The sequence below is a fragment of the Sinohyriopsis cumingii genome, chromosome 15, assembly GCF_028554795.1.
Source record: "Sinohyriopsis cumingii isolate HCF-2022 chromosome 15, ASM2855479v2, whole genome shotgun sequence".
NCBI classification, from domain to species: domain Eukaryota; kingdom Metazoa; phylum Mollusca; class Bivalvia; order Unionida; family Unionidae; genus Sinohyriopsis; species Sinohyriopsis cumingii.
In genome coordinates this window covers 66,111,899-66,139,147 of record NC_142975.1, presented here as the reverse complement: position 1 = coordinate 66,139,147, position 27,249 = coordinate 66,111,899, and the positions used below count along the sequence as shown (strand labels likewise).

At 35.3% G+C, this 27,249-nt stretch overlaps 1 protein-coding gene across 3 annotated transcripts in view; it reads right to left on the bottom strand.

The window, feature by feature from the left end:
- LOC149781969 (NACHT domain- and WD repeat-containing protein 1-like) overlaps nt 1-15,796 on the bottom strand; it is a 48,909-nt gene extending 33,113 nt beyond the window's left edge. For 2 of the 3 annotated variants that reach the window (XM_089936158.1, XM_089936159.1), the window contains exons 1-4: nt 15,719-15,796; nt 8,451-8,547; nt 5,184-5,435; nt 2,474-2,676 (exon numbers count right to left, since the gene is read on the bottom strand). In XM_089936158.1, the coding sequence (XP_089792284.1) occupies nt 2,474-2,676; nt 5,184-5,435; nt 8,451-8,514 (519 nt within the window). In that variant the 5' untranslated portion in view covers nt 8,515-8,547; nt 15,719-15,796. The remainder of the gene's footprint in view (nt 1-2,473; nt 2,677-5,183; nt 5,436-8,450; nt 8,548-15,718) is intronic. The other variant, XM_089936157.1, reaches the window with a different exon arrangement.
- Nucleotides 15,797-27,249: the final 11,453 nt, after the last annotated feature.

Sequence of the window (27,249 nt, the reverse complement as noted above, 5' to 3'; positions counted from 1 at the left end):
ATTAATGTTTCAGTATAAGTTCATGTCTAGTTATTAAAATGATGATGAAATAGTATTAAAAATATTAAAGCTCTTACTATTTTGCTTCATGATAGTTATTGTAGAAAAAGAAAAGAATATGGCAAACTCGAAAGCTGTTATTGTTATCGAGTTTAACGCTATTTTCAGCACAGGATAGGCTATACATGGTAGCCAGTATAACTGGTGGAAGAAGAACCCAGGAAAACCTCGGAAGAACAACCGACCCACGGGAACCTACTGGTAAGCCTTCTCACGTACCAACGCTAGCCGAGCCCAAGACTCGAATCCACGCCGACAGAAGTAGGATAGCAGTAATCCAGAACGGTGAGCGCTTTAGGCCACTCGTCCACTCGAAGCCTCAAATTCGACAGTAGGTTACGGTTGAAACTCGGCAACAATTTCCAGAGAAGAAAACTTCATCCAATGTTTGTTTATGACGAAATACTGGATAAAGTGATTAATTTTATTTTTAATGGATCTGGAAAAGAAAAATTATTCATAATTTTCCGCAGATTGAACAGTAATGAAAGTTTTCACTTTTTTCAAGGTTTCTGTGAAACGTTTCTGCAAGACTGAAAAGGCAGCAAGGTAATTTCTGATATTTATGATCCTCACATTAGCACTAAAATTGGACTAAAGAACATAGGATTTCCATTTCTTTCTCTCTACCGTCTTCTTTCTAGGGAAATAATGACATAAAAGTCGACATTTACTTTGGTTATTAATGGGCTGTACTTAAACAAAATGGGTTTGGGTAATGCCATGGAAGCAACAATTCAATGAAAAATAAATTTTACTTTTTGTGACTATTTAGGTGAAATGACAAACTCTAAAGTAACTAATTCGCCTTAATCAGCCCCTAGCGTGGTTCCTATAAGTATTGGGATTGTTGATAAACTGACATTAGAGCAGACATCTCGTCCGATTTAATAATGACAGACATGTATTCCCTTTATAACTACATCATTTTTGCTGATCAACTGTTTGGATGCTTGACAGTACATATTGGTAAGATTGATACACACATTTTGCGCTTTGAATAGTGTACATTCAACAGGTGGCCTGAGATTCGTCTGCCAAGGTATGCTTGGTCTAGTTGTTGACGTTGGGTTGGCTTTAATGCCATTCTTCAGCACATGATAGACTATTTTGGTAGCCATTATAACTGGTGGGGAAGGAACTGGAGAAAAAAACACTCAATAGGACCAAAATACATGTTAATATTTTGCTGTGTCAAAAGGCATCCTCTCTACGAAACAATAGCATAAGCATATGTATTGAAATTCAACAGTTCTTGTTTTCTTCCTTCTACTCATCTGAGTTCTTGTTACATGTATCGTCTTCCCTCCTTCGCTTGTCTCATCAGATCCCACATTGTTCTATCGTCTCTTTGTGTCCTCTTCGGCACACGTTGATCCTCTCTGCGCCAATTGCAACCGGCGCCAAAAGCGTCAGTTTTACAATCCAAATTCAACATTTCCAAACATTCGAATCTCTAGGAGCAGCTATCCTCTAACACACTTCTAATTCGTTCCTCGTGCGCGCTCAATAAAATTTCGGTGAGCTGTTCTCCAAACGAACACACGCGCCTACGCTTAATTTTCGATTTATCTCTCGTCTTTGAAAACCACCTAGTCAACTATATCTGAATGGTCTAGTCGCATCGAATTTTTCGTTGTCGACACCAACTTCTGTTTACACAGGAATGTGAATTCCCTATTACCTATCTATCTAGCACCCGACAAATAGCAACCATCAAAGTATCCGGTCTTCTTTGAAATTCCGCCCTCTCCTATATTCAGACTTAAATAGACACGCAACGCGTGTACTTAGGTAACAAAATTCTTCTACGAACTAGGGTTCGTTAAACTTTTATATCAATCTCCGTCCCTCTGAGGCATTGGATAACAATGAAATTAACTAGTGCGCAAACACGCACATCCAAAAGAGTTGTAAATGCTTTCAGACGATGAACGAAGGTAATCCTAAAGCAGCGGTCTACCCCGCTAAATATGTTGACAATGCCATGCTTTGAGGTAAAAGGCTTTTTGGCCTTTACTTAGGAACTTAATAAAGGTAGGACGGCATGAACTATTTTCCAGAGAAAAAGTCGGACAACCCAAATAAAGTTAATAAATCGATATATATTGTTATAAGGAATGAATAGTTCAGTTCTACTCATGAAACTCAAAAGGATGGGGGCAGGGTCCATTAAAAGTCTATTAAAACCTTTACTTCTCGACCAAAATCGTGTTTCCCATTAAGTTTCACCAGTAAAGATCCGCGTGTTGTCTCAACAACGTTCGATGACAAATTAAATCTCTGGCAAAGTATGATTTGTAATATGGTCCTAAATGCCACCATACACAGAATATAACTTTACACGTGTTTGATAAGTTTCAAGAGCCCGAAAAATAAAAAGAAAGAAGAAAAAATAAAAAGCAGTACATACAACAAAGTTTGGTCCTGTTGACAACTTTTGACAGCGTGCCAGTTCTTGCAGACAGAGGTCAGTTCCCATGTGGTCATCAGTGGCCTCATTGGTCACGCCCCATCGCATGTCCACCACCTGAAAGTCATAACCCAGCTGTTGACAGAACTCTTTTAGTCGCGGGTAGGCGTCTATCATCAAATAGTTCCTCTCCTCTTTTGTATCTGCAATGAGGTCATCCTCCATTGTAATCTTACTTTTTTAAAATCACAAATGAGGTTCATATGAGGTAGATTCATATGAGGTAGATAATAAAACGGAGACGCTCTGAGGCAAATTGTTTAAGAAAATACAAACTTTACTGTATATGATGTTCAATAGTCTATTGTCCTGTCTAATCAAAACCAAACTAAATCATATTAGTTCAACGGATTCCGAGATATGTGGATTTTTTAATGGTCTTCTGCGTACTTGCTTCCTAAAAATGTATTAAGATTGCTTGAAGAGATAAGTGCAAAAGAAGTTCACTGCCTAATGATGGGTCACACCTTTTTTCTTTGGTGTGGCCTGATAGCCTGGATCACAAATCCAGAAATCGTGCATTGATGTAAGACTAAGTAGAAAAAGTCAAATTTTAATGCATGTCATTTCGAACAGAAGGGTAGACTAATTTAACAAACCAAGCACACGTACTAACTCTTAAAGTTGTAATTAAATTTATTTATAGATCTTCAAAATTATTAAAAGTTTATTTCCAGCATAACAATGTGCCACAACTGAACAGTCTCTTAAACTATTAAAAATGATTGGCAAGTCAAAGAGTGTCTAGCGAACGGTGAACAGACGACATTAAGCGGGAGGTCGTCTTGAGTTCGGAATGCTCATTTAACTTTTCAAAGATATTTGACCTAATGTTTCGGCAACGCTTGGGCATATTCGTTATAGAATTCATCAAATGAAGTGATATGGGATAGCAAAATCCCACCGAGGTCAGAACTTTCCGGATAGAAGGTATTTTGCCGAGTTCATGCCCAAAATATTCAAGCTGTAGTTATTGTAGGGTTTAACGCCATTTTTCAACAACACACGATAGGCTATACATGGCGGCCAGTATTAATGGTGGAGGAAGAACCCGGGAAAACCCCGGAAAGAACCACCAACCCATGAGAAGCTACTGGCAAGCTTTCTCACATACCCACATTAGCCGAATCCAAGACTGGAACCCACCAAAGAGGTGAGATGGCAGTGATCCGTAACGGAGAGCGCTTTAGACCGCTCGTCCACCCAGGCCCCCACCACCACCACCACCACCACCGAAATAGTCAAACCCCGGGGATATTACTTCCGTGTCCGACACTAGCGCATGCGACTGATTATTTTCTTATTCCTGAATGAAATGCTGGAGTTTAGATAAAGATTGAAATATTGGCACATGATGCAGAATTTAAATGGACATTATATTAGTTACAAACAAATTAAGTCGACTTCAAATCATCATGTACACTCATGAGCGATTGATATTTCTCATCAATGTGACAGAAGATTGTCGCGAAATTAACATCCTTACTTTCCTTTGGAGGCTATCTCCTATCGACTATCACAAGTAGTTTTCTCGGTCTCCTCGTGAAAAATACGTGCTAGCAATTTCAGCAATCGCTTTTATATGTACCTAACTAGTGTCAGCAATCGTCTATATGTGTAATTATCCACCTTCAGCATGAAAGCTTAATGGTCTCAACTGTACCAAATATTATGTCCATTGCATGCTAGCAATTAAGTGTACTAAATCTAGAATTAATGTGAGTTTATATGACTATAATTAATAAAATAAAATGATCTGCAAAGGGGTGAGAAAATAATCGGTGTCAGGTTTGTCACAATGACAACTAATCTAGATCACAATGATGCAGATCTGTGGGAGTAAGCACCTGTCAAAAACTAAGGAAACCGCAAAATCGGATGTCCTAGATGTCCTTAACGAACCGTGTAATCGGCCAAGACTCCGGTCTCTTGCTAATTAAAGTATAAATAACATTCAATCTCTAAAACATTAATAAATAAATAACTTAAAGAGGCAATATCTAAAAACTTATAAATAACATAACGTAGGAAACACACCTTAAACACCCCGACTAGTAATACCATAATAACCTTGAAAATCTCTCTTCATACGTGATTTCTATTAACAACCTCTATAAACAGCATAGAACCCTCCCCCTTTTTAGAACATTTTGAAAAAAAAAAGAAACACCAGGCAAATGCAACAAGAAACAAGCGATGTGAAGCAACCAGGACCGTTCCCGAGCTCTACTTCCCACTAGTGACAGCCAACCATTCAACTGTAAGGGACCTTTATGGACCCACAGATTGAGGCCAAACTATCAGGGTTCCTTGAACCCATAAAAGCCTGGGGGATGTGGCACCATTCCCTTCCCCAGAAACAACTAGCAGGCTGCGGTGCAGTCAGAAAAAAGTGGCACATGCACCACTGTGCGCATACCACTAAAATTAAACTCAACAACAACAAATAATTACCATGATACAAAAATATTAGGGTATATTGACATTTATGGTAAGGAAAAGTACATGGACTGTTTACATGTATTCCAGTAGTCACTACCTTGACTCGGCATTTGTTTTTCATTCAAGTTGAACATTTTCTGCATTGACAGATAAATGACATAGCTAGATTCTTGATCATGCACATAACTGTCGAAAGCTAAACACTTACCTGTGAAGGTGCTGCTAGTAAAAATGCGGACGATTTTTGCGAGGGTTGGGCATTCGATGTCGATTTCCCCTTGCAGGGCCTTTTTCTCAGTCTCTGAAAGTACGTGTTTCTCGCTCTTCAACTGACTCGGCTTAACGATATGTGGAGTGTTCTTTAAATCGTCCAATTTCCGGGATAATTTCTTTAAATAATACCCTGGCGTGCGACTCATGATGTCTCTCAACTGTTCTAGTTTTTCCTCCTTCCTTCGATCTGTAAAGCAATCCATAAATGTAGAATATTTGGAACCAAAAACTGAAGTGGAGGAAATATTGTATTAACTTTTTGAATTAAATGGTCTTTCTCTGCAGATATTTTTCTTTTCAAACATAACTGGGATTTTTTTTAAAAACACAAACGCCGAAAATTCTGTGCAAATAGTTTCGCATTTATGCTTCTTGAGGCATGAAATGTTTTGAAAGAAACGGATGACGTCTTTTATTTTAAAATAACAATTACGTCATTACGTAACGTGATTAATGATATGCATCGTCATAACAATTATAGACATATATGCCATGACCTAAAAGATACAAGAGTCTCTAATGAAACCTGAATCAGTAAAATAAGAGAATAAAATAGAGACAAACAGTCATACATATAATTATAAAGGATATACAATATAACAAATTTTTGTTTAAAAATTAATTTAAAAAATTAGACACATTTATATAGTGCATTATCAGTAAGGCCATTAGGATGCAAAGTATTTAACTTATGAATCCAATAAGTTTCTTTTATGAGTCTATTCATGTCACCTAAGCAAGCTAATAATCACCAATATATGGAATATTCTTCATGTCATCCCATGTCATGTAAAACCGGTATACCGTATAGCCAGGCCAAAAGATACCGACGCATTATTTCAGGCGATTGTTAATTACAAAATTCGTTTAATAAATTACAAACATATTTCCAAAATAGAAACTATCCTATGCATTGATTCTGCGCCGAACAAAGCCCGTAATCTTACTCAACATGGGGATTTAAATACAGCAGAATGTAAACTAGAGAAAAATATAATTCCTTTCACAATACAATATAATCCTTCATTACCTAATATAGGTTGTATAATTAATAAATAGTATAGTCACCTAAATTTATCAAATAAAACCAGCGTGAGATCACTATAAAAAAATAAACCAATTCTCGCTTATATAGAACCCAAGAATTTGCATGATTTTCTAATTAGAACTAAACAGACAGAAAATAATAGAGACAATTTTCGTCATCTAAATGTAAGATACACCGATGCTCTCAATGTACAAAGACAAGAGAAAGAACTTCTTTCAGTAGCGCTAATACAACGGAGGTGTCTTCTCTGCGTGATAACACTAACTGCATATCAACTGATGTGATTTATCTGATAACCTGTAAAAAAAATGTAGCATGCAATATGCTGGACAAACACTTCAATAAGTTTCTAAGATAATGAATAATCATCGCTTTCATATAAAAATTATAGAGCTCTTCAATTTTCCTCTAACATTTTAACACACTTTAACACCAATAATCACTCTCTACTCGATTTTTCTTTCATGCCCTAAAATATTGTGCAAGGTGACATGAATAGACTCATAAAAGAAACATATTGGATTCATAAGTTAGATACTTTGTCTCCTAATGGCATTAGTCCCAATGCACTATATGACATTGCATCATTTTTTTGTAAACTGACATATTGTATATCCTTTATAACAGTATAATAACAATAGTAATAATAATAATAATAATAATAAACAACTCTTTAACGAGGATAACACATTTGGTCATGGCTGACCAATCTGCCATGTGGTCCTAAATTTTTGTAATAAAAATAAAATAATTAAAAAACAATGGAAGACCATGCACATAACCATGTATTGTCGCACACTCATTCATACATATTTGACATTAATGACTATGTGTGACTATACTGGGAAACATACAAATATATATCAATTATGGATATGATTTTAAAGTTTTCTATTCAGAGCTTTTAATATGTTATTCCAGCTGGTCTAAAAGGAATTTCTTTAATGATATTTTAAAAGACGCAAAGGAAGTTGAATTACGTATCCTCATTGGTAAGGAATTCCATACAGTAGGTGCTGATACAGTAAATGAGCTTTTGTAATGATTGGTTTTCGACCAAGGAATCTGGAGATCGTTGTTAGTCGTCGATCGGAGATTACGCTCAGTATTCGATGATCTTAGTTCAATTATGTTAGAGATATATTCTGGAGAAAGACCGTTTAAAGACTTGTATGTCATGATTCCTTTAAAATAAAGAATACGTTTTTGTATAGGTAGCCATTTCAGACGTGAAAACAAAACATTTGAGGGAGTAAATTATATGCATGACTGTTTGTCTCTATTTTATTCTATTATTTTACTTTTCAAACATAAAAATAAATACGTAGCAAAAACAAACACTTTTATGTAATCGGTAGTGTTAAAAGAGTTAGCTTATTCGTTTTGTAAGTGTTAAAGCAACTTTATACAGCTTTGCTAACTTATCACTAAAATGTATTACGTTTCTTTTGTAATTTTTTTTTTTTTTACAAACACGCTTTTGATATAAGTTAGTTCTTTATAATGAATACTCTTTAAATCTTACTTGGAAAACAAAGGAAGTTCAACATCTGCCTCAAAATGTTTTAACAGCATTGTTTCAACACTCATTGACTGAAATATTTAATGTGTGTTCTTATGGGTGGTCACTCAATTTTCTTGGCATTTATGCCGGCAGACTTGAACGCGACAAGTAAACATAGATGATGGCTCTCATGTACTTAATCGAGATGAAAAACTTTACTTTTTCGATTTAAACCTAGCTGATTCCAACTTGTTTGAAAACATTGGATTCGTTGGTAAATATGTCGTATTTTGATATCATAAATGAAAATACCCCAATCCTTTCAGTATACGAAACTTGACTTTAATACATCCATCTTACATGTTTCCGTCAGTTACATCGAATACCCAATTTCAAATGAATTCTACTATGGGATAAAGAAAATGCAAGTCAAATAAATATCTGATATTCAGTTCAATATATTTGTTTCCATGAAAATTAGGAAAGTCAGGTCCAGATCTATTATTAACTGTATTATTTGGAATGTAATTAACTGATTAAACTCTTTCATGCTTATCAAATAAATTCAAATAAAGCAACACATCTACCAAGATAAGTATTAATGAATGTGTATAACTCTAAACTAGACTCACTGTATGTAGAGTACTTACCCTTCCATTTTACACCAGTGTTCTTTGCGACACCTGCTCCACCCTTACTCGTCCCAGAACCCATTACATCCCTTTACTTTTCAAACCTCTCTAATACCTGTTTCACAAAATTGTTGTAAGATTTGAATGTTATCATAAACATCATCGTAAATAAATAATGTGTGTATAATCATTAATGTCTGTATATTTAAAATTCAATTCCCATTATACGAATAAAAAAGTAATTAACTAATTAGAAACAAAATATTTTGGGCATATAGATTAAAATTAATACTTTTTATCGTTATTTTCATATGTCATTTATGATTAATAAATGAGTAGAAATTCATCATTGATCTATAGGCCTGCAGTTGAAAGACTGTTTATATATTTGTATTATTACGCCATGAACGGATCACAATTTGATACAGCAATATTACTGGTATATCAGTATGGTTTGTAGCAACACTTTAAATGCCAAGTTATTTTTAATATATATATATATATATATATATATATATATATATATATATATATATATATATATATATATATATATATACCATACTTGCACACAAAATTAAATTTCTAATTTTGAAATGTCATATAGGTACATTAATGCATTGATACAATGTAAAATTTGAGTCATACAAATTAAAATCACTGGAAAGTTATTAATTCATTATGACATGAAAATGAATTAGTGCATTGAAACAATGTATTAGTGTATTGATACAATGTATTAGTGGATTGATACAATGTATTAGTGTATTGATACAATGTATTAGTGTATTGATACAATGTATTAGCGTATTGATACAATGTATTAGCGTATTGATACAATGTATAAGTGTATTGATACAATGTACCAATATCATACTTTAATTTTCATAAAGAATTAGCTTGAATTATTAAGGTCTGGATGTAGAGTACTTATGAATCAGAGTTCCTTTTCTTCAATTCAAGATTCACTATTAGTTAAAACTTTATAAAAGGGAAACACTTTGAAGTTTCCTCCTGAAGAGTTATATGTAAGTTTATTGACTTCTAATAACATGAGTTCTTCTGTTTTTGTTTGCTGTCTATGTCTGTCATTCTCATATTAGTTCATTTTTCGTCTGACCTATGTAAAAAGCTTCACACTTTACACATATTAATGCATAAATCACATTTCTTGAATTGCAATTTATGACATGTTTAACTTTAAATAGCTTACCATTTTTATTTTATTTTATTAAGTTTCCTTCTATTATATTTATATTCGTACCAAATTTGGTTACTCTGGCCTCTCATTCAATGATTTCAAATTTAGATCTAGTAAGAATTCATTTCAAATATTTGCGTTGTCTCTTACTGTTATTAATTTTCCCTTTCTCCAAGACATTTTTCGTTTTATCACTACGTTTTAATAATTGTTAACATGTTCGTACCATCGGTATGATATTTGTATTCCGTGGATTATAGGTTGTGATTAAAGGAATTCCATTTGATGATGGATTTATGTTTTCACGGTTATTTCCCTTGATTGGTACGAGTAGATGCAAAACTTGTTCAAATACGATAGAAGGAAACTCAATAAACATACACGTAACTGTTCAGGAGGAAACTTTAAAGTCTTTCCGTTACACAACTAGGAATATTGTTAATATCTCGCCGTATAAACAATGACGTAATTCATATTACTATGACGTCAAAGTGTATATTTGCAAAATTATTGTAAAGAAATAATGTATTCATCTGAAGAGCACCCATAAAGAAATGACATACATAACCCACCCAAATACTCTCTAAACCCAGATTAATACACATAGAAGACGGGCGCTTTTGATACGTCCCTAGGGACCTGAATACTCAGCAAAAAATTCCCGTCTTCTTAAATCCCAAATATTACCTTAAAAATCAACAAAAATAATATTTTTTTATATAAAAAAAATCTTCTTCTCTGCTCTCTTCCTAGCCCTAACATGAAAGACAGCCAAGGTAATACTGCGGCCTACTTCTGTGATACAGACCATACTAACACTAAAGCAGCACCGAGTTTTCCATCCAATGCAACCTAGCTCATATTTAGAACAATTTCAGAAACAAGAACCAAAACTCAAAATTCGCGCAAGTACATCCATCTAGACCAGTACCCTGGAATGAGCGGACTAGTACCTGCAGATGGTCACCTGCCTTCCTGGTCACGTCCTCCCTTGCCTCAGTCGGATGCAAATAAGCGTGCAATGCGCACATGAAACACCTAACATAAATAAAAGCAAAAATAAATGTATAGCTAGTGGCACTATAGTGTCCGAATCCTTACACAATTCTATCAAGAGGCCTACAATAACTACCCAGTCCAGCAGCTAGCAGAAGCAGCTAACTACATTTTTACGCTACAATTTTCCCGGAAATTAACTGAGAGGAAAAAGGACTACAGATAAATGTAAAAAGGCAGAAGAAAAACGGGGAACTTCTGCTTAAAAAGCCCTTCTAAGGGCTACCAATATTGCCTCTTGTCCAGGGAACCACTTTGGCTTGGTATCCCCTTTCGATAAAACTATTATGTACACTAACTTGATCCTTCAATCCACCAGTTCAAAATTCAAACCCTTTATGACCTAACAGTGACCAAACTTTTTATATGTCGCTCAGACATATTAGTTATTAAAAATTTGTAGGGCATCTACAATGTACACTATGTACTAGAATTTTTACGATAGTTAGGACGTAGGAAACTTTTACGACTTGTTTTGATCTGACCCAATAGCACAGGTGGCAAACACATTATTGGCATTTTGTATTGTCCATTAGTAAAACTATACTAAATTTGACTAAGTACGGGCTGGCGTTCATGGGAACGCACGACATCCATGTCTGGCTTGCCGAGTTCGTTGCCCTCTTGCCTCTCTCGGACATCGTTTAACGGCGGAGATATGGAACAATTTCCACCCGCCTGAAGCGAGGTGTCCCGATGTGACGTCATCGATGCGACCAATCGCAACGGGCGTTACGTACTGCTTAGGTCGACAGTAACGGACTGAATTCAAATCAATTCCCACTCATGAAGCCCTTCATTCAGGTCGTTAGAGACATATAGCCCTACGACCTGACAGCTGAATTAGCAGTGCTCCTTGAGCACATAAACGCCTGGGGGATGTGGCACTAATTCCTTCCCCAAAGAACATTTAGCATCCCGCTGTGCGGGAATAAACCCGTCGCATATGCGCTTCTGTGCGCACGCGACGTAAATCAAATTAATCAATCAATCAATCCAGAAAGATGATGCGAAAGCGCTTGAATGAATAAAGCATGGATATTTTTCTGATCTTCTGTCACATTAACTAATTTTTCAATGTATTATCCGACACATGGACAAATTCATTTATTCATGTTTTTTAAAATAAATATATATATATATATATATATATATATATATATATATATATATATATATATATATATATATATATATATATATATATATATATTCTGCGCGACGGGTAATTCTGTGCAACGATACATCATTTCTGTAAACACATTGGATCAAGTGTTATTTTGGTTCAAAAATCCATTTTGTATCTTAAAAAAAAGAAGGATCGTACTTTAATCAAGGAAAGTGATACTCATAAAGTATACAGAAATATCCCACATTTTGACTCGAATTGCACATGAAAATGTGATTTCTAAATGTCAACATGAATACCCACTCAATGATCTTCTTGAACCGGTAATCCAGAAAATTCGATTTACTATTTACTATGTATATTTCAGAACAATACAAATAAATACATAATATAAAAGATTAAAATGTATTCCTTAAAACAATACTGCATTTTAATCCAAGTTTCAAATTTTGCAAGAAGTTGTCCCACACGTACAAAATCGTCTGATATCCAACGTGTCAACTTACCGCTAGAACATAAATTCTCAAGAAATTCCTTGGCGTATATTCTGTTTCTAAATGATGTAGTAACTTTTCCCCTTCAACAAGACGTTGTAAACACATTGCATCCTATTCACTGTTGTTTCTCTTCCACGTAACAGCTTTTTTTAAAATTATAAAATGTTGAACTTTACTAACTTTTTTACAAGATCGGTTTAGTTTGCTTAATATCTCGTCATTTATTAGCATTTTTACGCTGAATTTTGTAAAAGTATCTATAAACCTGGGCCCGGTATCACTAAACATCTTAAGTGTGTATTTCGACTCAAATTTTGAGATTTTCCTCAAACTTAAGATGTTTAGTGAAACCGGGGCCTGACCTAATTACTCGACTGAACTGCTGAGAGAAACAGTCCAAAGTAATGCATTTAATTTATATAGCCTGATGGATAAACATTACATCTTTTCAAACCTGTGCGCAGAATAGGACGACATATCGCGAGTCAGGAAAACACGGGTGTGGTATCCTCTGTGTCCAAAATAATATTGTTTTGAACAGAATTTACTGGTGACAATTAAATCTTTTCAAATGGTAAGCATTGCTGTATTTTATTTTCGTCAATCGATCGAATTCGGTATGCGTTTTACTTCAATATTGGAGACGAAAACATTAGGTGTGCAGAAATGTCCGACAGCATATATATATATATATATATATATATATATATATATATATATATATATATATATATATATATATATATATATATATATATATATATATATATACATTATTTATTTATTTATTTATTTATTTATACCATATACAATAAAAAAATAACATGGCATTTAAAGTGTTGGTATAAAGCCATTTTATATACCAATGCTACTGGTATCAAATTGTCATCCACCGATGGCGCAATAATACGCATATATAAACATTCTCACGATCGTCTGCAGTTGGTTCTACATCAATGATCAATTTCCTAACACATTAATCGTTATTGACGTCTGAAAGTAACGATAAAAAGTATTAATGATCCCCATTTTCTAAATTTATTTAACATGGTATATATTTTCAACAGAATCCTTTCTGGTTTCTTTTTTACCCCTCCCCTCTCATGCATAACGGACAAACTATGCAGAAATGTGGAGTGAAAGAGAAAAGGAATTTGGGCTGGATTAAAACCTTGAAATATAAATTACACCAAGTAACCTACGAGAATATGATCCGTCGTAACGATATGTGTGCACTTTACTTTGGATTTATGTACAGTGTTTATCAAATGATACAAAGTTGCAAATCATGTCGACATTATAAGGTACATTTCTCGGTTACGTAGTACACACACTGTCATTTATTTCATGTTTTATTGTTGTTGTTTCTTAAACAAACTATAATGTACTAAAAATCGATTAATAATAATAATTAAATCTCTCTCTCTCTCTCTCTCTCTCTCTCTCTCAGGACCATCGTATCAAGATATGGGCTAAAATCTATGTGATGAGCGTCGAGGATTTTCGTTGTGTCATCCCACGATGTCTCGGGATTTAAGAGTGATGGTAAAAGTTACGTCAAATTTTGAAGTCAAACCGACGAGAGAGAGAGAGAGAGAGAGAGAGAGAGAGAGAGAGAGAGAGAAAGAGAGAATTTATGGTCGGTGGTACTGTTACTAAAGCAGAATAATGACTTAGATCAACTGCAAATATATTAAAATATTGTAATTACCTCTTGTTGGTTCGCCATTCCGCTTAGTTTCTATTCCACATTAATGTCCATGCGATGGTATATGAATGGCATAGCGTTCATGTGAATGGCGTAGCTAACCAAGTGTTTGTATTGCTCTACTCTTGTCATTAAAACCATCTTTCGTGTTAAAATCAAAGGGCAAATATATGTATTTGTATGTTATACCACTCGTTTCCTTTTAATGAAGTATTTATACATCTCGCGGTATATAACTGATGCAGCATACGCACTATATATATATATATATATATATATATATATATATATATATATATATATATATATATATATATATATATATATATATATATATCTGTTTGTGGGTATATGTGCGTGTATGTGCGTGTGCGTGTGTGTGTGTGTACAGATACAGAATTGGTAACGGTGTAGTTACATCAATAAAACCAAGAAGTATCACAATAGCTAAGAGAAATCCTGAACTACAGTATTTTCATGACAGGATATCTAGGGAAAAAACAAAATTGGACTCCAACAATAATAACAGATCAGAAAAACACATAGTGTACGCTATATGGCTATTTTGTGCTGATGTCTGGATAGAAACTGTTGGTAGCAACAAACAAAACAACATAACAACAAGCAAAGGTAGGGCATAATGCGTTGCTATTAGAAAAGACAAAGCACAAGCTCAATAACATGATATCTAAATTTTGTTTATTTAAACATCGCCAGGGTTTGGTGTGGGGGTAGGTGGCTTGACCAGTTTGGATGTCGAATCAAACACGCACTTAATGTTTTTTTGTTGTTTTTTTTCTTCTGTTCAGTAATGGTGATGATTAAAAACAGTAGCGACAAAATAAATCCCGGATATTGTTGCCCCTATTATCTAACTAATGAACATTGCCCTCAGTTAAGATGCGATACTGTAGTGGTCAATGTACACGAGGACACTTACTAACCATGCTAGCTGGTCCGGACCTTTTAGTCTAATGGTATGTTCACCCGCCTTTGCGACGGACGAAAAGGGTTCGATTCCTGACCGCAACAGTTAGAATCTGTGTATGATCCCGTTACATTTTGGGGTTCGTCTGACTCTCCATAGCTGGTGGTTAGGTTTGGAATGGGATTCCACCCTAAGAAGCGAACCTAGGTGACATTCGAAGACAAATTAATGTCATGGTAAGGGAGTATAACGGTCTACATATGAGACCACTTACTAAGCAACATAGCTGGTCCGTACGCTAGTATGTACTCCCGACTGTGTGACTGACGAACCGGGTTCGATTCCCGATCGCGATAGTTAGAACTTGTCTCCGCTCCTGTTACATTATAAAGGGTATTCCACAAAGATGGCAGCTTATACATGGGAGTACCAACAGTGCATGGAGACTTATTGCAAACTATGGGAAACACTCTCAGGCATGTTACGGAGAGAGAGAGAGAGAGAGAGAGAGAGAGAGAGAGAGAGAGAGAGAGAGAGAGAGAGAGAGTCACTTGTCTATACACCTAATCTACTTAGAATAGAGCGGACTCGAAGTCGATTAAGTATTGTAAAGACAGGGCAGCAACGGTCGAGAGCCGACTGATCTAAGGACAAATCTAATCTTCATGCCCAGATCGACACTGGAAAGACTAAAAGGTCAAGCACACAACATTAAAAGAATGTATAAAACCTCTGTTTTCGAATAACTACTGATATTACTGATTTACCTGGCATAACGTGTCCCAAATCCATAAGTACAGCTAGCTCCGAGTTCCGTTAGGCACTGATTAACGCCACGGGTCATTAGGTCCTATACAGTCGGTATCATAATGAAAACTTGCTCGCTGTATATTCTATTAGATCAATATGGTGTGCATTTTGAATACAGGCATGGATAATCAATACTAATACCTGGATACAAAGAAATAAACATGAGTAATATACTTACCTGAATATTCAAAGACAAATAGTGTGTGTGTGTGTATATGTGTGTGTGTGTGTGTGTGTGTGTGTGTGTGTGCGTGCGCGCGCGCGCGCGTCCAGGGATCAGGGAGGAAAACCACTCGTCATCTGTTCCTAACAGGGTAAGATTGGCTGGTCCGAGTAAAACTTTATTACGTACCGGTCCCTGGACCTAGTAGATGTAGAGTCACACCTTTATAATAATTGTGAGTGCATTTTATACCCTTAACAAGCATCGAAGTTCATCATCGCTTGAAATGTAACGTACGTTGATTATAAATAATCTTAGCCTAATTTGCCTACTTGTTTTCAGTCGAGAAGATGTTGCAAAGGAAACGAACTCGTTTTCTTTTACACATTTACCCGACGAAAGCTTCATATAAAAATAGGTACACATTATAAACAAATCATATCGCATTTTCACACCTACCCATCGGTTTCTTAATGGTGTTTGCATTTATATTGACACTTTTCGGCAATATAACCGCCACTTTGATGCGGACAAAGTTTCTCTTCCATGAATCTGTCAAGCATCTTTTTGAGTGAGACCTCTGAGAAGTTAAGCAACAGAGAATGTCAAAGTATTTGTGAATTTTCATCGGGTCAGGCAATGTTACAGTTGCCTCACCGAACCTGTACTTTGAAGACTGAATCTTTATTGATACATTATAATGCCAAATGGAAGATGCCAGCTGATATTTCCAAATGTATGTTCTTATGTTACGTTTGTACGCTTTGCTAAACAGTAAGAAAAGAAACAGTAAAAAGAACCAGCTTTGAAAAAATTAACAAGTAATTTATTTCCCTGGAAAAGCACTGTAAAAATGAAAAAAATTGAACTTATGGTTTTAAGAATGAAATCCAAAAATAATCTAAAAATAATTCACGAATTAAATTTTGAAAGTCCTAGTAATGAATTGTTCTAATGCAATTTGAGTTCGAGTCCCAACGAAAAAATCCCAAAAGGAAGGCAATGACGTATACTGTAGTCAGTATTGTGCTGTTATGTCTACAGTTCTTTGTGAACCACAGAAAATAATATTCCGGTGTTTGAATTCCGAATAAAATTTAAATAAATGTCTTTGTCCAAGAATTCTATATGAGCACTCAAATATTTCCAGGGAAAAGAATTATACTTTAGAATCCAAATAATCTGAATAAAACTTATAAATATTCCAAACTGTCCCAACAAACACTTTCCAGTGTAAACAAAAGAGCCCAACCGCCGAATTTCTCTATAAGCAAGGGTTATATAGTAACCTGAAATGCAAAACATATTCCCGGATGAGGGTCAACTCTCCAGAATTTTCGAGAAGTGTTTACGTCTAAAAGCATGTAGTCCCGGTATGACCTTTACAAAAACCGAACATTTTTATCTAAGAATAAGATACAAATAAAAATGTGCTTACTTGTCTCGGTGATTTCTGAATAAGGCTAGGAACTAAGTCAAAAACTGAAACAGTGTTTCTATTATTTTGTATTTATGAAAAGATTCAGATCAAACTGAAGTTTCTGGAATATATCAAATTCCTAGTAAACAAAATTGCATTACGTTGACATGTAATGAAATTAAAAATAACAGATTTAAAACTTACATACAGACCATTAAATTAAATAAAATATACACAGCAATGTTATTACTTTTCACAATAAAAATGTTGCAAATTTATACAAGGGTCTCAGCCAAGCCTCGCCAACTTCCACACAATATATGCTGTTGTAATCTATTCATAAAGCAGCTGATATCGAGACAACAGATGACTGCTCGAAATCTGTTTGGGCTAATGATCTAGAAACATTTCCAGTGTTTAGCCAATAAACAATAAGCAATCTTCATGTTTATGGCGCCTGTGTGTAGCTCTCTAGAACTGAGGTTTGACCATAATTAATCATTTAATGAGAAAGTTAATGAAAATGGAGATGGTTGGAATTCTCTTTTCAAATGCAAATTATTATCCGCTCCAGAGGCCTACTGGCTAGAGCGTCCGCCTCGGATGCGGGAGGTCGCGAGTTCGAACCTAGACCGAGTCGTATCAAAGTCTTATAAAAATGGTACTTACAACTACCGTGCTATGCGCTCAGCATTAAGATGTTAGTGTTAGGATTGGTTGGTATGTTGTCAGGATAATGTGACTGGGTGGGACATGATGATACATGCCTCCGGCATGAAGCCCCGATGTCTAGATACAAACTGACACAAGGAAGACATCGTAGCGATGTGGTTGACTTTTTTTTAAAGCTACGTTAAAAATCCAAATCACACGCTCATATACACAAACACTCAGGCAAATTATTAACATTTTCTCGTGAAAAGTAATTACATGCATAAATAAATATATGTTGGCGTCCTAACTTTGGCGTGACAACGGTACTAATGATATCAATAATTAATATTAATAACGGTTATCTAAAGTAAGCGTAACAATATCTGAACAAGCTAAAAATCTTACAATGTTGACTTTACTTTTCCATATATAGGTGTGTGATTGTTCAAAACAAATCAAGGGTTGTGTCTGCAACTACAATTTCTCGAGTTACAAACATTGTCTCTTACCATATGTTTAGCTAAGGAGACATGTATTGAAACATTTTCCGCGTATGGACCCAATTTAAAATCAAGCTTACGTGTAATTCTTTATGTACAAACGCAAGCAGTGTTGTGGAAAAGTAATGTGTCGAATATAATGGAGATAGTGATGAATAACTTGTCCTACTCACTCGTCCCAATTATGAAGGCTTGGAACAATTTTGCCCGATCCCTATTTAATCGCCTTAGTAATCGAATACATTATCTGCACAAAATCTTTCTCTGTCATTCAGTGAATTATTATTGTGTGCATACATGTTATTTTCCCGATCTTTTTCACACATACATTGTTTTCCCGATATCTATTTCTATTAGTCATTCTTCAAGGCTATGTAATATACAAATATTAGGCCTACTATGAGACACGGTACCCCTTGGCTAAATAAGCTAGTGTCGAACAAAGCTTGGTAAGATATGATCAAGCTATTTTGTACAAAAAAACAGTATTTCAATCTTTTAACAAAATTGAAACCAAATGGTAACTAGAAATGTCTTCAAAGAACACGAGACCCGATTATAAAACATAACCATGGTGTGATTGAAGGATGTACAAATATGGGTACATCGAATGGCTTTAGTTTTGTTGGGCTTAACGCCATTGATCAGCACATGGTCGACAATATATTCGGGAAAGGGAATACCCAGGAAGAACCATGGACTCACGTGAAGCTTTTAACAAGCTTTCTCACATATCCACGTTGGGTGCGCACAGATCCGTAAAGATGATCGCCCGCGGCCCTGGGTGGATGGAGGGATGGACGAATTAGTGTCATAATGTATGTCCTTTTCACATTCATGGCAGGACACAGCAATACTAATTAAAAGAAAATAAAATAAGGGGATTTTGTTAAATATGGAACATTTAAAAATTCATTTCATATTTCTGTTAATTTTAAGTATATGATGCCACTTACTAACCAACTTAGCTGGTCTGGTCCATTTCACCCACTGATGTGTGCATTTGGCTGAGAATCACATGCACTTGGTTAAATTCCTGGCTGCATCACATTTTAACTTTGTATCACATTCCCATTACAGTGTCATGTAGTTTGTACGTTGCCACTTTCATGAAATTATATCTCCCAATTGTAAATACTTAAAAAAAAAAAATTTTACATATAATTTAGGGGTTTTGGGTTTGATCAATAATTTACACTACTGAAGCAACAGCACCAACAAAATGTGTCACGAGTAGCATTTCCGTCATTTTGAATTGAGTATTAATATTAGTTTTGGTTCTGGACCAAGAAAGAAAATGTCAGTTTCTTCTGGGTTATATATCACATTGTTCTGAATCATGTCAGACCACAACCAAGGATAATAAAAGTAACTTTTTCATCACCCTTTCTGCCCCCTACCCCAGTTTCTTTTTGAGATGCACCTAACTCCAGTTAAAGCAATTAAATAAATAGTACTGTATATTCCTCCAGCTGAACTACTCATACTAAAGATTTCTCAGGCTGGATTACTCATATTGTATATTCCTCAGGCTGGACTACTCATATTGTATATTCCTCAGGCTGGACTACTCATATTGTATATTCCTCAGGCTGGACTGCTCATATTGTATATTCCTCAGGCTGGACTGCTCATATTGTATATTCCTCAGGCTGGACTACTCATATTGTATATTTCCTCAGGCTGGACTACTCATATTGTATATTCCTCAGGCTGGACTGCTCATATTGTATATTCCTCAGGCTGGACTACTCATATTGTATATTCCTCAGGCTGGACTACTCATATTGTATATTCCTCAGGCTGGACTACTCTTACTGTATATTGCTCAGGCTGGACTACACATATTGTATATTCCTCAGGCTGGACTACTCATACTGTATATTCCTCTGGCTGGACTACTCATACATTATATTCCTCAGGCTGGACTACTCTTACTGTATATTCCTCAGGCTGGACTACTCTTACTGTATATTCCTCAGGCTGGACTACTCATATTGTATATTCCTCAGGCTGGACTACTCATATTGTATATTCCATTGTATATTCCTCAGGCTGGACTACTCATATTGTATATTCTCAGGCTGGATTACTCATACTGTATATTCCTCAGGCTGGACTACTCATACTGTATATTCCTCAGGCTGGACTACTCTTACTGTATATTCCTCAGGCTGGACTACTCATATTGTATATTCCTCAGGCTGGACTACTCATATTGTATATTCCTCAGGCTGGACTACTTATACTGTATATTCCTCAGGCTGGACTACTCTTACTGTATATTCCTCAGGCTGGACTACTCATATTGTATATTCCTCAGGCTGGACTACTCATATTGTATATTCCATTGTATATTCCTCAGGCTGGACTACTCATATTGTATATTCTCAGGCTGGATTACTCATACTGTATATTCCTCAGGCTGGACTACTCATACTGTATATTCCTCAGGCTGGACTACTCTTACTGTATATTCCTCAGGCTGGACTACTCATATTGTATATTCCTCAGGCTGGACTACTCATATTGTATATTCCTCAGGCTGGACTACTTATACTGTATATTCCTCAGGCTGGACTACTCTTACTGTATATTCCTCAGGCTGGACTACTCATATTGTATATTCCTCAGGCTGGACTACTCTTACTGTATATTGCTCAGGCTGGACTACTCTTACTGTATATTGCTCAGGCTGGACTACTCTTACTGTATATTGCTCAGGCTGGACTACTCATATTCTATATTCCTCAGGCTGGACTACTCATATTGTATATTCCTCATGCTGGACTACTCATATTGTATATTCCTCAGGTTGGACTACTCATATTGTATATTCCTCAGGCTGGACTACTCATACTGTATATTGCTCAGGCTGGACTACTCTTACTGTATATTGCTCAGGCTGGACTACTCATACTGTATATTCCTCAGGCTGGACTCTCTTACTGTATATTCCTCAGGCTGGACTACTCATATTGTATATTCCTCAGGCTGGACTACTCATATTGTATATTCCTCAGGCTGGACTACTCTTACTGTATATTGCTCAGGCTGGACTACTCTTACTGTATATTCCTCAAGCTGGACTACTCATACTGTATATTCCTCAGGCTGGACTACTCATATTGTATATTCCTCAGGCTGGACTACCCATATTGTATATTCCTCAGGCTGGACTACTTATATGGTATATTCCTCAGGCTGGACTACTCATATTGTATATTCCTCTGGCTGGACTGCTCTTACTGTATATTGCTCAGGCTGGACTACTCTTACTGTATATTCCTCAGGATGGACTACTCATATTGTATATTCCTCAGGCTGGACTACTCTTACTGTATATTGCTCAGGCTGGACTACTCTTACTGTATATTTCTCAGGCTGGACTACTCTTACTGTATATTCCTCAGGCTGGACTACTCATATTGTATATTCCTCAGGCTGGACTACTCTTACTGTATATTGCTCAGGCTGGACTACTCTTACTGTATATTCCTCAGGCTCGATGACTCATATTGTATATTCCTCAGGCTGGACTACTCATATTGTATATTCCTCAGGCTGGACTACTCATATTGTATATTCCTTAGGATGGACTACTCATACAGTTTATTCATCAGGCCTGACTACACATACAATATAATCCTCAGGCTGGACTACTCTTACTGTATATTCCTCAGGCTGGACTACTCATACTGTATATTCCTCAGGCTGGACTACTCATATTGTATATTCCTCAGGCTGGACTACTCATATTGTATATTCCTCAGGCTGGACTACTCTTATTGTATATTCCTCAGGCTGGACTACTCATATTGTATATTCCGCAGGCTGGACTACTCTTATTGTATATTCCTCAGGCTGGACTACTCATACTGTTTATTCACCAGGCCTGACTACACATACAATATATCCCTCAGGCTGTAAATGTACCAAAATCATCAAAGGTACATATATAATCACTGAAGTGTAACATGTTCATCATGGTAACTTACTTTGGATCTCTCAGTATAGTACACCTCAGCATGTATGAATATAAACAGTTTACTCAAGCTGTATATTCCTCAGGCAGGACTAATGTTACTGCATATTCCTCAGGTTTGACTCATTCCATTTGTTCCTCACACTGTATATTCCTCAGGCTAGACAACTCATGCTTTATTTTCCTCAGGTTGGACTACTCGTACAATATAATCCTCTGGCTGGACTATTCATACATTATATTCCCCAGGCTGGACTATTCATAATGTACATATCTCATGCTGGACTACTCATACCATATATTCCTCAGGCTAGAATACTCCTACCATATATTCCTCAGGCTGGTCTACTCCTACCATATATTCCTCGGGCTGGAATACTCATACCATATATTCCTCAGGCTGGAATACTCATACCATATATTCCTCAGGCTGGACTACTCATACCATATATTCCTCAGGCTGGACTACTCCTACCATATATTCCTCAGGCTGGACTGTGCATACTGTAGATCACTCAGACTGGACTACTCACACTGTATATTCCTCTGTTTGGACTACTCTAAGTTTTATCATTACCATGCAGACTTATAATTCAGGAAAACAATTTTTCATTAATAGGTAGCCAGCAAGGTTAAATTATATCTCACCTATCCTTCATGGGCAAAATAAACTAAGATCATGTGTATGTGTGTAGTTTGGAATTTTAATGAAGCTTTACAATTTTTTTTAGTCGTATCATTAAGATGTCTACAGTGTGTCAGTTTATAGTAATGTCTAGCCTGGGGCATCATGCAGCACACAAGTAGCATGATGTCCCACCCAGACACATTATCGTGACACCAGGCCGACCAGCCATAACACTAGTTTCTCAATGATGAATGCCGAGAAAGGCAGCTCTCTGTCGGAGATCAAATCCGCGACCTCCATCATCCAAGGTGGATGCTAATAAACTAAGAATTCCATGCAACTTCCAGAACAGTTTATTATAAACCTTTTCTGGAAAAACATAATGCTGTATCAAAGCTTAACAAATCAACAATACACAAGTATATCTCCATTGAAATATAGGAAGCTAATTTAATTTTAGCATGAAATTGTGGAATATAAACATCCTGTGCAAAATCAGACATGTATATGTCTGCATTATATACTGTGTATATATACAGAATATATTAAAACTGTAATAATAATTATAAAACCACCCCCACCAAAGAAATGTACTGTCAGCGTCTGCTATATGTTTTATAATTTCAAGATGGTAATAACAAAATGCCATCTTAAACTGAGTAGAAACATGGGGAAAAAAAATATACAATACTTATACAGAATCAGCAACAGTTTTCATGGATATTGAAAATGTCAACATGCCTATATTTCATAAGAAAGCTTATATGCAATACACAGATTAATCAAACCAAGCAACAACAAGATGGCTAACACAAGTATGTTTACACCAGGAAACATACATACCCTATAATCTAATGGCAATTTATTGTTATGGTGTAAGAAAAAGTTTCATAGAACAAAAGGATAATGGGATAAATAAGACTATTATATGTGCTCTATTTCTTAACTTGCAACATCTGATGTGATAAACTTACATAAGCATATATAATTTGTTAAAATAGACAAAATACTAGGGACTTTTTGTCTTGAGCTCACCTTTCATTTAGCAAGAAAGTCCAACAATTAAATTCTGACCTTATATTGGGGTGTGAACAGATGTATAGAAATGCACATGGCCACAAAACTGAGCACTTTATTGAGATTCCTTGAAGACAGGCTCAACTAAAATGGAATTTTGATCACAGATTGATTTTTTATGCAAAAAGAATATAAAAAGTAAACATAATTAAACATTTAAAGGCAACACTGATTTAGGTTACTCTTTTCCTTGATGTGGTACTTTAAAGAATGCTGTGCTCAAATTTACTCTGATGACTGTACAAGCCAAGACTTCAGTATATCTACCTAAATCATCAAAGGTACATATATAATCACTGAAGTGTAACAAGTTGATCATGGTAACTTACTTTTGATCTCTCAGCGTAGTACTCCTCAGCATGTATGAACATAAATAGTTTACCTATAATAACAATCCCTTAAATTGACTTCAACATATAATATGTATGACCACTGTAGTGTGAAAAGTAGGTCATAGGAACCCACATTTGATACATATGTGTAGGACTCTTCAGTATGCAAGCATGGATCTAATTGGATAAGCAACAATTAAGAAATATATAATATTGTGTAGATACATCATACATACTATTTTCAAAGTGTAAATTCAAGGATGTTACTGGCTGACAAACATTTGCTGTGCAAACCAGAAGACATCAATCAATCATTTTTTTAGGGCAGCATTATTATGTCACTATTTACATTTAGGCAGGGTGTGTGCTATGAATTATGGGAGAAATGTAAGGTATTGTGATAAAATTACAACACTGTTCTCTTCTAAAAAAATTTTTATTATTAAAGAACTAAAATAAGAACAGAAACAATTTTAACAAAACAACATTATTGTAAAAGAAAATAAATAAAGCAATCTAAAAAATAAAAAAAACTTGCTTGCATGCTCAAAAATCTGCAACCTGGCATAATTGTCATTTCTCAACTTCATATCACAGTTGCGACTGTAATAATGTGACCTCATGGAAAAATTACTTTAGCAATATATACATTTCATGCTGTAACTAATTGAGAACCTCATGTGATCTTCAAAAATAGTAAATTTTGCTGATTTTTAAATACTAGTTGTAAAATTATTTTACGATCACAGGATTATGTGATGCAATTTCCTGTCCATTTATATACAACTATTGTCTTGCTTTGAATACAAATTTTGCTGAGCCAAGTGTAATAAAATGCACAGCTACCAATAATTTTGTGTTGTTCGATTGCTGTGGCTCTAATTTTACTGCAAAATGAGTCTGCAAAAACATAAACACACTGAGGTTTCAATAGCGATTATCCTTAAGACTGTATGAAGAAATTTTACAAACAATTATCCATGCAAAAATTTACTGGGCTACCATATCTACTTAAGTCAGAAAAAAACTTTTATCTCAAGTAAAATTTTAATGCCTTCAGATTCACATTTATTTTAAATTATTCAAAGTAACACAAGTATCAATTCAACATGATTATAGCAAAAATAGACTGATGAAATTTTACCCAAAGAACCAATTTATGTCCAAATATTAAATAACTGATAGATTTTTACAATAAAAATAACTAAATTTTATTTCCTCAAATTTTATCGATTTTTAATGTTTCCTTACAAATAAATGCAACAGTGTAAAAATATAACTTCCATTCATCACTTAACTCAGTAGGAACATTACGTTTTCACTAAATCATAACATGATTGGGAGTAACCTGCGACTCCCATAAAACTAAATTGTTGGTTAGAGGTGAAATTAAATGATGTTAGGTGTAAAAGCTCTGCACAAATCAACCATATGAATTGTATACTCCACCTGAGAAGTTTGGATCTGCAAGGTTCTAGTGTAATGGTAGTCTGAACAAGAAATAGCTTGACTTGATACTATTCCATGTGTAACAAGTTTGACTTGATACTATTCCATGTGTGACAAGCTTGATTGATATTATTCCATGTGTAACAAGCTTGACTTGATACTATTCCATGTGTAACAAGCTTGACTTGATACTATTCCATGCGTAACAAGCTAGACTTGATACTATTCCATGTGTAACAAGCTAGACTTGATATTATTCCATGTGCAACAAGCTTGACTTGATACTATTCCATGTGTGACAAGCTTGACTTGATATTATTCCATGTGTAACAAGCTAGACTTGATACTATTCCATGTGTAACAAGCTTGACTTGATACTATTCCATGTGTAACAAGCTAGACTTGATACTATTCCATGTGTAACAAGCTAGACTTGATATTATTCCATGTGCAACAAGCTTGACTTGATACTATTCCATGTGTAACAAGCTTGACTTGATAATATTCCATGTGTAACAAGTTTGACTTGATACTATTCCATGTGCAACAAGCTTGACTTGATATTATTCCATGTGTAACAAGCTTGACTTGATACTATTCCATGTGTAACAAGCTAGACTTGATACTATTCCATGTGTAACAAACTTGACTTGATACTATACCATGTGTAACAAACTTGACTTGATACTATTCCATGTGTAACAAGCTAGACTTGATACTATTCCATGTGTAACAAGCTTGACTTGATACTATACCATGTGTAATAAGCTAGACTTGATACTATTCCATGTGTAACAAGCTTGACTTGATACTATCCCATGTGTAACAAGCTAGACTTGATACTATTCCATGTGTAACAAGCTTGACTTGATACTATTCCATGTGTAACACGCTTGACTTGATACTATTCCATATGTAACAAGCAACCTGATCAGTTACAAAATGCAATTAGAATTGTAGGGTAATTGGGCAGTCAAAGAAATAGGTTGAGTTGACTATAGACCATGTATAATAAACTATTTAATCAGTTATGAGACACAATTATAGTTCAAAGGTAATATCACAGTCAAAGTTAGGAAAAGTTTCATATGACACTATTCCAAGTTTTCAGTCAAAAAGCATAATGTTCATAATCTTAGTCCATAACAAATAACTGCTGGAAATTTAAAGCTGATTATACTCTGATACTGCTTCTTGTAATGAAGATCAAATAGCAATTTTCATAATAATATTTCCAAGAATAATTGTTGAACAATGACCAAAATGTAACTACCACTGTG